At 44.8% G+C, this 11,377-nt stretch overlaps 1 protein-coding gene across 2 annotated transcripts; it reads left to right on the forward strand.

Annotated features, from left to right (window-relative positions):
- Window positions 1–954: 954 nt before the first annotated feature.
- Window positions 955–8,954, forward strand: ZP4 (zona pellucida glycoprotein 4). 2 transcript variants are annotated; one of them, XM_065535494.2, is made up of 12 exons: window positions 955–1,185; window positions 1,446–1,567; window positions 1,653–1,755; window positions 3,097–3,249; window positions 4,044–4,231; window positions 4,738–4,835; window positions 5,717–5,847; window positions 6,024–6,213; window positions 6,285–6,435; window positions 6,749–6,827; window positions 8,504–8,623; window positions 8,812–8,954. In XM_065535494.2, the coding sequence occupies exons 1-12, from the start codon at window positions 1,011–1,013 to the stop codon at window positions 8,934–8,936; spliced, it is 1,635 nt and encodes a 544-aa protein (XP_065391566.1). In that variant the 5' UTR covers window positions 955–1,010; the 3' UTR covers window positions 8,937–8,954. The 2 variants fall into 2 exon arrangements, with proteins under 2 accessions (XP_065391566.1, XP_045244965.2); XM_045389030.3 differs by having other exon boundaries at window positions 8,522–8,623.
- The last annotated feature ends 2,423 nt before the right edge of the window (window positions 8,955–11,377 follow it).

An 11,377-nucleotide genomic window follows, 5' to 3' on the forward strand; every position in this document is an offset into this window, starting at 1 on the left:
CTACAATCTGGTCTGACACTCTAGCCTAAAGAGTGACCAAAGTAAATAAATTGTAGCTTATGTGGAAAACAAAAATGTAGAAAGCAAGCAAGAAACCCTGACATCTTTATGAAATATGCCTGAAACATAGCCAAATGATAAAATTTTCAAATAGCTCTAAGAGGCAGAACCAGTTTGAGGAATTCATGACCTAATCCACATTTCCCCCAGATTCTGTGGGGAAGCACCGTAGGACAGTTATGGCAATGAAACGCTTTGGAATTTGTTGAAAAATTGCTGTGGTAGGATTCCCTCTAAGAACCAAGAAAGGGTTCAAAATCAACCTTTCTCAGGAAACAAGTTTAGATTTTTCTAGAATTTCAAAACAGGCTCTAATTGTACAGAAACTTTTCTAGAATGGGTGGAGAAGGTGACAAGGCTTCTCAAGGGCCCCAACTCTCACCCAACAATGTTGACTGAGCACTCACTGCTTGGCCAAGCCCTGTGCCAGGCACTTGCCGTAGAATCTCTCGCTTAATCCTAAAACCACCACTGCCAGGAGATAGCATTCCCATTTTATAGACGAGAAAACCAAGATTCAGAGAGTTCATAAGGTACCCAGACCCCCTAGCTCATAGATGGCAGTTTCACACCCAAATATGCAAAATTCTAGAGGGAGGTCTTCTGAAGTCAATAAGCTCAACAAACTAGTGGAACAAATGCTACACTGAGCAACCCTGAGGAAGCTTGCTTGCTTTCTTTTCTGTTAGCTAAAAGTTACTACCTTTTTCTTGGGCTCTGAAGTCTGCCTGGATGGTGGTATTTAATGTGAGGCAGCTGCAGACTGTGCCCCAAAGCAAATGAGGCTAGAAGAATTACCCTTTCTAAAAGCATCCCACCTGAGTGTCACAAAGATGTGCAGCTGAAACCAAGCCTGCCTTCTGTACATAAAGGAATCTGGGCAGGCAGACCCCTGGCTCTTGGGAGAGAAGGTGGAGAGCCTGCGGCCGGTAGGAACTCCTGGTAGCATTATGCGGCTGCTGCAGTGTGTCTTGCTGTGTGTTTCATTATCTCTTGTTTTGAGTGGTCAGCATAAGCCTGAGACACCAGGTTATTCCAGTGTGCTCCATTGTGGGCTGTGGAGCTTCCAGTTTGCTGTAAACCTCAGTCAGGAGGCAACTTCTCCTCCTGTACTAATAACTTGGGGTAAGTTTGATGACTTGCCTTGCTTAGCCAAGCAATGGTGTCTCCTCTACCTTCCTGCCTTGATACTTTCCCCCTCTGAGCCTGTCGCATCTTTCTGCTAAAAGAAATAGTCTAAGTTATAACTACGTCTGATCTGAATCTGATTTCCCTCTTGTTCCTCTAATTGACAGTTGCTCCTTGGGGTTTAATGGCAAGGCTGACTGTCCTTTCTGGCACTGGAGACTGACTGCTGTCTTTTTACCTCTTCCCCACCCCTCCAGACAACCAAGGGCTGCTGCACAAGCTACAGAATGACTCTGACTGTGGCACCTGGATAAGAAACGGTCCAGGCAGCTCCGTGGTGTTGGAGGCAACCTATAGCAGCTGCTATGTCACTGAGTGGGTGAGTATGACCCAGTGGCCAGGGACACTGAGTGAAGCCCCTCATGCTACCATCCGGGCTGACTCCCAAGGGCCTGTCTCTCCAGGACTCCCACTACATCATGCCAGTTGGAGTTGAAGGAGTGGGTGTGGCTGAACACAAGATGGTTCCAGAGAGGAAGCTGCTCAAGTGTCCTATGGATCTTCTAGGTAAAGGCTGGAAGCTCTCAGGATCTGGGAGGGGTGAAAGTGCTCTTAGTCCTCTCTGACCGGTTCTGTGCAGTGACACCTGACACTAACGAAGGATCATGTCCCAACTCTCACCTCCATGGGCAATCCTTAGAATAACTACCAATTGAGATTCCTCAATGCCGAGGCACTGTGGGTGTAAGCACTTCAGGTGTTACCTTCCCTAATCCTAACCTAGTGCTGCAAATACTACTGCTGGCCAGGTGCAGTGGCTCATACCTGTAATCACAGCACTTTGAGGCCGAGGCAGGTGGATCACCTGAGGTCAGGAGTTCGAGTCTAGCCTGACCAACATGGAGAAATCCTGTCTTTGCTAAAAATACAAAATCAGCCAGGTGTGGTGGTGCATGCCTGCAATCCCAGCTACTCGGGAGGCTGAGGCAGGAGAATTGCTTGAACCTGGGAGGCAGAGGTTGCAGTGAGCTGAGATCGTGCCATTGCACTACAGCCTGGGCAACAAGAGTGAAACTCCGTTTCCAAAAAAAAAAAAAAAAAAAAAAACCCAACCTATCTCTTGCCAGGAAGTTTGCCCAAGGGCCTATCACTGGTGAGTGAGTGAGCTGGGATTCAAAGAACTCCCAGAACCAGGAGTTTTTCACCCATGGGGAGAATGATAGGAAAGAAAACTGAAGCTAGTAAGGGAACTTGGAACAACACCTCCACGGAGATAGATGTGCACTGAGACTAGGACCCAGGTCTCCCATCCCACCAGCTGGAGGGGTATCTGATCATTTCCCTAAGGAAACAGTAGGAAGTATGATGCCTACTCAACTTCAGAAAGTCTCGCCTGACTGAGAGCCCATCCTCAAAGTCAGAACAGACTCAAACTTTCAATTCCCTCTTCTCACCTGCCTTCCTTCCCAATACATAGCCAGGATCAGCAGCACTAATAAAATGAGGACTCACAGGTCCTACCCCAGTTCTGAACCAGACCTGAACTCAAACAATCTTCAGATAACTCATATCCAAACTAAGACTTGAGAAATGCCTCTACAGAACAGAAGGATTGCTACTTGAAGGAGTAAGAAGCCCCTACTGCTTCTACGAATCTTGTTGGCATTCTTTTATTTTTAAAAAAAAACTGTCAGGGCACTCTTATAAGGTGACTTAATGTTGACAGCCTCCCAAGACTTAATCTACAGCATGTAACCGCTCAAGACTGTATCTACAATATGGAATAGATACACCTATTTCAATCATGTACACCTCTACAGGAATCCAAAGTCAATGACTTGTATCAAAATGGTATTCAAGACTAACTTTTTCATTACCTAACCTGACTTACTCTTTTTCAAAACCCAGCCCGAGATGCTCCAGATACTGACTGGTGTGACTCCATCCCAGCGCGGGACAGGCTGCCATGTGCACCTTCACCCATCTCTCGAGGAGACTGTGAGGGGCTAGGCTGCTGTTACAGCTCTGAGGAGGTGAATTCCTGCTACTACGGAAACACCGGTGAGTAATTGAGCACACCTCTGAAACCAGCTGAGGAAGTGTGCCAATTACAGTGAAATCCGGAGAGGGGTTTGCTCAGAAAGCAAACGTAAGTGATAGCAGGCTGCCATGTAGCCACGCATCCAAGAACACTGGATCCCAAAGTAACAGACCTTTCTACAGCTTCCACTGTCCGTTCTCCCCGAATCCAGATATAAAGCCAATAACACTTAGACTTGAAGGCTATGTGCCAGATAATTGCTAGTGCCAGATACTGCTAATTGACAGAAACTTAACTTTTCTCCAAGGAATAGTGACTTTGGCTGATACTCTGGGATTGTTTAGGGAGCCTCACTTCAAGGCTGTTGCTTTCTGCATGTTTCAAATCCTGCTCTGAGGTTTTCTAACATAAATTCAACCTCAGAGTATTATGGGTTCCTGCAGAAATAATCACAGCCTTTGCCACAATGGCAAAAGCCGGGATTACTTCTGCACCAACCTAATACATTGCACACTCTATTCTAAGATCTTAATCTTAACTGACAAGCAAAATGAGGTAGGAGCTACTATCCCCCTCTTAAATAAAACTGAAGGAGGCGCAATACCTTGCCTGAGGTCGCACAATAAGTTGGGGAGGCAAGACTCAACCCCAGGAGGTAATTTAGAGCCTGGGTTAAACTGGGTGGCTGATCTTGCACTGAGGTCATCAGCTGGGAACACCCAACTTCTCAGTGGGATTAAAAGTGGTTAGACTTTCATCTGGTTCTCCCCTTAATGGGAGATGACCTGCCTTCAGCACAGCTGCTCTGTTTCAGTGACCTTGCGTTGTACCCGAGAGGGCCATTTCTCCATCGCTGTGTCTCGGAACGTGGCCTCGCCACCACTGCTCTTGGATTCTGTGCGCTTGGCCCTTAGGAATGACAGTGCGTGTAACCCTGTGATGGCAACACAAGCTTTTGTTCTGTTCCAGTTTCCATTTACTTCCTGTGGCACCACAAGACGGGTGAGCAGTTGGGCTTTGTTTCTGGCTCTGGAAGTCGGGTGGGAACGTCGTAGTGACTAGTGGGGGAGGGCTGAAATACGCTGGCCATGAAGGATACTTGTGACTACTGCTTAGTTTGGGAGAGTCTCTAGGGCAGGAGAACGCCTCATCACTGAAAAAGTTAATCTCTTCTGGGTGGTTCAGCTAAGAGCATCACAGCTGTGATCTAGCTAAGAGGCTGTCATTTACCAAGCCATAGAGAAGAAACCAGCAGGGATGCTGACTGGAATTGGTAGTGCTTCAGCTGCCTCTTCTAGGTACTCAAATTCCCCTTCCAATTCCTTTGTCCTGAAATAAGGCAAAGTGATAACTTGCCAGGATGTCACTGCTATGTGTTCTCGCCTCTGCTGAAGGAATAGGAAATGTAACATACAACGGGGTAGCATTGCTGAGGACTTAGACCAGATGCGAGTCAAGCAGCGTAACGCTAACAGAAATGGTCAAGATTTCTCCATCTGTTCCTGTAGATCACTGGAGACCGAGCAGTATATGAAAATGAACTGGTGGCAACTAGGGATGTGAAAAATGGGAGCCGTGGCTCTGTCACTCGTGACAGCATCTTCAGGTAAGGGCTTGCGTAACCTGACCCTGCTTGACCAGAATGACTTCCCCTCTTCTGTAAAGTGGGCATTCTCGGGTAAGCCCTGAATCCACAAATGAGCACTCCTCAGTACTGGGAGAACCTGTCTGCTACCTTGGTTCACCAATCTCACTGCCCATTACTTAAGTCCATCTGTGTTGCTGTCTCCAACCCGACCTAAGTCTCAAGCTCACCTGGAGTTCTGCTATTTCACTTAACGATTTTTTTTCTCATTTTGGCCTTCTCCATTCTACATTTTAGCCTACATTTCTCCATTTTACATCTTGGCCTTCTCCATTGTCCATGCTATGGCCAAAAGAATTCCTCTAAAACCTTAGGTCTATCATATCACACACCTTAAAGCCATGGAAAAAACAAAGCTTTAAGATGAACATCGGGACCCTGCATAAAACAGCTCCTACTTCATCTCCAGCCTGTTCACTCTGAACATTCTCAGTCCCTCACTCCCTGTTCCCTGATTGCAGCCTGGTTCTTTTATGGAACTCTCAAAGGGCCTCAAGCACTTCCTTGCCTCCAGACTTTGCTCTATATTGGGTGAGGCTCTCCATCTACCTCAAGTTTATTTTCTTTCACCTTCATATCAAGGTACCTCTAAGGTCTTCCCTGATCTGCTCTACAGTAGGTATCTGTCATGATGCATCTTTATTTCTGTGTGCTTATCTCCAATTCAAACATTGGTCCTACTTGCAGCTAAAATACAGCTCCCAGCAGGGCGGGAACCACATCCATCATACTTACAAACTTGTCTAGCACTTAATGTTTTCCTTGAGTTAAAAAGAAAGGATGTGTATAACTGACACCTGCCTCTCCCACAACCAACTAGCTAAAATCTTGTTTCTCTGCAGGCTCCATGTCAGCTGCAGCTACTCAGTAAGTAGCAACTCTCTCCCAATCAAGGTCCAGGTTTTTACTCTCCCACCACCCTTTCCTGAGACCCAGCCTGGACCCCTCACTCTGGAACTTCAGATTGCCAAAGGTATGACCCCCTTGGCTGGAGTATCTGGCATATAGTCTAAATCCAGTCTTCTGGGGGCATGAAGACCCTAACTTAGTAACAAGACACTTAAGCGGCTTGGGGCTATCTAAGGGGATGAGAGTCCCTCAAGTCACTGAGAGGTGACTACTTTAAATCCTTATTTCTGCCTCTTGCAGATAAAAACTATGGCTCCTACTATGGTGTTGGTGACTACCCTGTGGTGAAGTTGCTTCGGGATCCCATCTATGTGGAGGTCTCCATCCTTCACAGAACAGACCCCTCCCTGGGGCTGCTCCTACATCAGTGTTGGGCAACACCCAGCACAGACCCACTGAGTCAGCCACAGTGGCCCATCCTGGTAAAGGGGTAAGTGGTTCTTTCATGCACCGGTGCTGAGACTCTCAAGCCCATCCTGACTGCCGGGTCTCTTGGTCTAGCTGCCCCTACACTGGAGACAACTATCAGACCCAGCTGATCCCTGTCCAGAAAGCCTTGGATCTTCCATTTCCCTCTCACTACCAGCGCTTCAGCATCTTCACCTTCAGCTTTGTGGACCCTACAGCGGAGAAACAGGCCCTCAGGGGACCGGTAGGATGTTCCCTTCCATGACCCTCACCAGGGCGCTGAACCTCCCCAACTTACAACTGTTTCCATGTCCTATTACTCTGCAGCCAAGGAAGCCCTTTAATTCTGGCTGTTGGTACTCGGAGCAACCCTTGTTACCAATCACATGAGTGGCATCTGTCAGTTGGACTCCAGTTCCTTAGTGCTATTGTGATATCAACTTGGACCATATCAATTTTCCAATAACTTCCTGAACCTCTTCCTGGGGAGACAAAGCAGGTTTAGAGACACGTAGCATGGTGATACTACAAATGATCTGAATTCTGTTGGCTCCCAGGTGCATCTGCACTGCAGTGTGTCAGTCTGCCAGCCTGCTGAGACACCATCCTGTGCGGTAACCTGTCCTGATCTCAGTCGTGAGTATCTAAGCTGATTGTATGTTAGAGGACAGACTTGGATGAATCTTGAGTCTCATGTCTAACCTTTCCTAGTCTCTAGCTAAACAACTCAAACTGAAGATTCATCTTACTAAGGCTTCTCTAATTACTTGCAGTGCCACAGAACAAAGCTGACTAGCTTCCCAGAATCCCATGTCTAAGATAAGCTATAAATGTTTAGGTAACCCTCATCCTTAGCTTTTTCCATATGAACTTGAATTCATGCACAAACCAAGGCAGTTTATGGCCATCTTATGTCTCATTTTAACAAGATACACCTGGATAGTAAACATGTCTATACCTGCTTGACAGGTCTGGCAATGCAGCCTAAAGATCTATAAGTAGAATGAGTGGACCTAGAATGTGGTCTCTAGTTGGTTGTGGCCAATGCTTCTAAGTCAATGTGTCTGTATGTCTACCTGATTCAACCTGTACTTGTCTAGCCTCTGAGTTGGCATTCATGACCTCTGAAGCTTTAAGTCCCTTCTAGCAAAACTCAGAGTAACTAAATGGTGCTTATTATGCCAAGTACAACATTAAATACTTTAACATCTCCAAAAATGCATATTATCCCTACTTCTAAAGAATGAACCACCTTAGATTAAGGTCCTACAACTGGCAAAAGGAGAATTAAAACAGTTCTACACTGTTTCTTTTTTGAGACCAGTTCTTGCTCTGTCATGCAGGCTGGAATGCAATGTCATGAGTATAGTTCATGGTAGCCTCAACCTCCTGAGCTCAAGTGATCCGCCTAGTTCGGCCTCCCAAGTAACTAGGACTTATAGGCATATTCCACTATACCCAGCTTATCTTTTTTGAGAGGGAGTTTTTCTTTTTTGCCCAGGCTTGAGTACAATGGTGAGATCTTGGCTTGCTCGCAACCTCCGCCTCCCGGGTTCAAATGATTTTCCTGCCTCAGCCTCCTGAGTAGCTGGGATTATAGGCATGTGCCACAAAGTCCAGCTAATTTTGTATTTTTAGTAGAGACAGGGTTTCACCATGTTGGTCAGGCTGGTCTTGAACTCCTGACTTCAGGCGATCCACCCATCTCGGCCTCCCAATGTTGGGATTACAGTCGTGAGGCACCACACCCGGCCTTTTTTTTTTTTTTTTTTTTTTTTTTTTTTAATAGAGATGGACCTTGCTATGTTGCTTGGGCTGTTCTCAAACTCCAGAAATATTTTTCCTCCTCACAGTCCACCTGCATGTCTTTGTTTCCCATTCTTCCACTTGCCATCTTTCTTAATACGACATGGAATACAGAAAACATAAAACTGTTTTTATATTTCAAGTGAATCAAATTGTTTTTTCATTTGAAAACCAGAACTAAACTCATTAAATTTCTCTGCACCTCAGCCTCCAAGTTCTGTTCTAGTTACCTTTGAATCACAGGGAAAGATCTCTGAATTATAAACATGTTACTGTCAAAGGACTCTGTTTAGAAAAGCATGGAAGTTCAGGGATAGTTTCTAAGCAAAGTCCTGGTGAAACTAAGGTAATGGCATCAGATACAAAATCTGAATTGTTCAAGTATGTATTAATACACTTAATGAGGTTTTTTTTAAGGCATAGAACCAAGCTTTATAGAGACTTGGCCTTGTACCAAAACATTTTCTATCCCTGCTCTATGGGTGCAAAAACTAATGAATTACTAGGTCTCATTTCTCTAACAGGAAGAAATTCAGGCACCATTTTTCAGAACACTACTGCTAGTGTTTCTAGCAAAGGCCCCATGATTCTACTCCAAGCCACTAAGGACCCTCCAGAAAAGCTCCGTAAGTATCCAAGAGGGAGGAGATCTAACTAGTGAACCAAACTACCAGTCAAACCGAATTCTTCCTTTCTACCCCTTGTGTTCTAGTCAAAAGAAATTGACTTTCCTATAGCAGAAGACTGCTAGTCTTTGTTTGGACACCAAATCATTTGGTTTTAGCATACATTAATCTACCTTTCCATCTTCCAGGTGCTCCTGTAGACTCAAAAGTTCTGTGGGTGGCAGGCCTTTCTGGGACCTTAATCCTTGGAGGCTTAGTAGTATCCTACTTGGCTATCAAACAGCTGAATTGTCCAGACCAAACATGTCAATAAAACCAGACTGTACTCCCAGCCTGTGCTGAGCTTCTCATTTGAAAGGTAAAAGGTTACTTTCAGACTAGTTGATCTCTTCATGTCATTTTATCTCTTAAGCTTGGCAATATAACTCAGCATAGAATAAAAACTGATACAAAAATTTCAGACTTAGCAGAGGTCTTAGGTCAGAACACGGAGTAAAATTCTTCCATAAGATCAATGAAACTAGGGTAAACTAACTATGAATCTAGATAGCTGGTTCTCAAACTTGAGTGTGCCTCAGGATCACGGGAGGGCTGGTAGAAACAGATGACTGGTCCCATTCTCAGAGTTGGATTCAGTAAGTCTGGACAAAGGCTTAAACTCACATTTCTAACCATTTCCTAGATGATGCTGATCTTCCCTGGTCTGAGCACCAGACTTAAACCAATGTCTAGAACAGTGACTAAAGGTATCTGATTATCGATTGGCCAACTGGAGGTGCCTTGATCATTAGAGACTTAGTTTTGAGCCAAACTGACAAGTTAGTTTCCTAGTCTTAAGAACTAAGACTTAAAAAAAAAAAAAAAAAAGGGGGCGGGGGTGTGGTAGGGATGTCATCACTGACTTCTCAAGGCAAATGTCCTGTTTAAGGAACTTTCTTGTAACTGATGCTGCTGGTCAGCCATGCTCTGCGGTACTCCCTATTCCCACTGAAGTTCTTAAACTAATCCTGGTTCGATCAACTTCGCCTACTTATTTTTCAGGGAATAACTTCTAAATTGACCCTTCAGCAAGCTAAAGGTGTTATACTCCTGAACAGCTGCTTTGTAATCAAGCCAACCCTACTTCAAATTGCTAATCTGGATGTAAACCCTGACCTTACAGGGATACATAGTTTTTATGCAACAAACTATCCTAGAAGCTTGATGTTAACATCTTGAGCCTCATGAAAATATCATAGTATTCATTCATCCCCCGTGTCTAGAATCTGGGACAGATACAAGTCAAATAACCTGCCCAGGGCCACTTGAGCAACAAAAGATAGACTCCAGTTCAAGTTTTAGCACTAACTTTGTACCCTTAACTCCCTATGGTACTGAAAACTCAGGTCCTCAAAGACTAGTTGCCAGTGGTAGGCACCGGTACAGCTTGGCAAACGGTTGTCTTAGGCTTATGGAATGATAATGACTTGGGGAGATACTGGCTATGTTACATGCAAAGGTCTGTCTGTTGACCTGTGCTGAAGTCAGACATTTAGAGAAGAGTAGTCTCTGACTGCAGTGGGGGTAGTGTTCGGTGACTAGGTTAAACAACTCAAGTACAAATATAACTGGGTCATCAGATGAAACTTAATATTGAATATTCCAAGTTTTACTTTCCTGTTCAATCTCTGAATATACTCCCAACAAATTTTGAATGTTAAACATTAATTGGAAATACTATGTACTTCTAGATACTAGATTGTTGGGAAAACTTATAGCCAACTATTTTCCAATAGCTGAATAGTACCTGTTTTAAACTAAAATTCTAACCGAACTTCAAGTGCTCAACAGCTGCTGCTGGCAGGGAGCTATTCTAGCTAGTTGCTGTATGACTCAAGTCTACTCAATTAAAATGTATATTGGCTATATAAGCAGCATAGTAGGCATTGGCAATGAACAGGAAGGGCTTCCTCAGCAACTCTGACAAATGTCAGATGATTCCAGGAAACAAAGTTGGGTAAATGGGAGAAGGGAATTGCTAAGTCTCATCTTTTTCTATGAGGAAATAGATATGGGCATAAGTTTTTAGCCTATCCCTCTAAAACAAAGCCAGTGTATAGAGTTCTCTAAATGCAACTGACCTGACAAGCCAGGAATCTGAGTTTCCAAAAGAGGAAAAAGCTTTAACACAACCTGGCATATAGGCCACTTGCCCCTCTAAGAGGAGGGTAGTGGGCCAGATGCGGTGGCTCAAGCCTGTAATCCCAGTACTTGGAGTCCGAGATGGGCAGATCACGAGGTCAGGAGATCAAGACCATCCTTGCTAACACAGTGAAACCCTGTCTACTAAATACAAACTAGCCGGGTGAGGTGGCGGGCGCCTGTAGTCCCTACTACTCTGGAGGCTGAGGCAGGAAAACGGCGTAAACCCGGGAGGCGGAGCTTGCAGTGAGCTGAGATCAGGCCACTGCACTCCAGCCTGGGCAACAGAGCAAGACTGTCTCAAAAAAAGTAACACCTGTACTAACCTATGGATACTGCAGTTAAAGAAAACCCTGGTACTTAAGCCTCTACTAAGGACTTGCCAGATTCTCTAGCAGGGTTTCTGGGACTGTTTATATTAACATAGTATGCCTTCAAAGGGAGCAAAATCTATTTCCCTTATTTTACCGTGAAACCTTTTTCAGAATACGTAATTCCACAGAGCATATTTCTGCAGATACAGTGTTACTGGTTTTCTAACAATCTTAGAAGTTAGTCTGATCAGAGAAAGTG

Source organism: Macaca fascicularis, chromosome 1 (assembly GCF_037993035.2).
Source record: "Macaca fascicularis isolate 582-1 chromosome 1, T2T-MFA8v1.1".
Classification (NCBI taxonomy): Eukaryota; Metazoa; Chordata; class Mammalia; order Primates; family Cercopithecidae; genus Macaca; species Macaca fascicularis.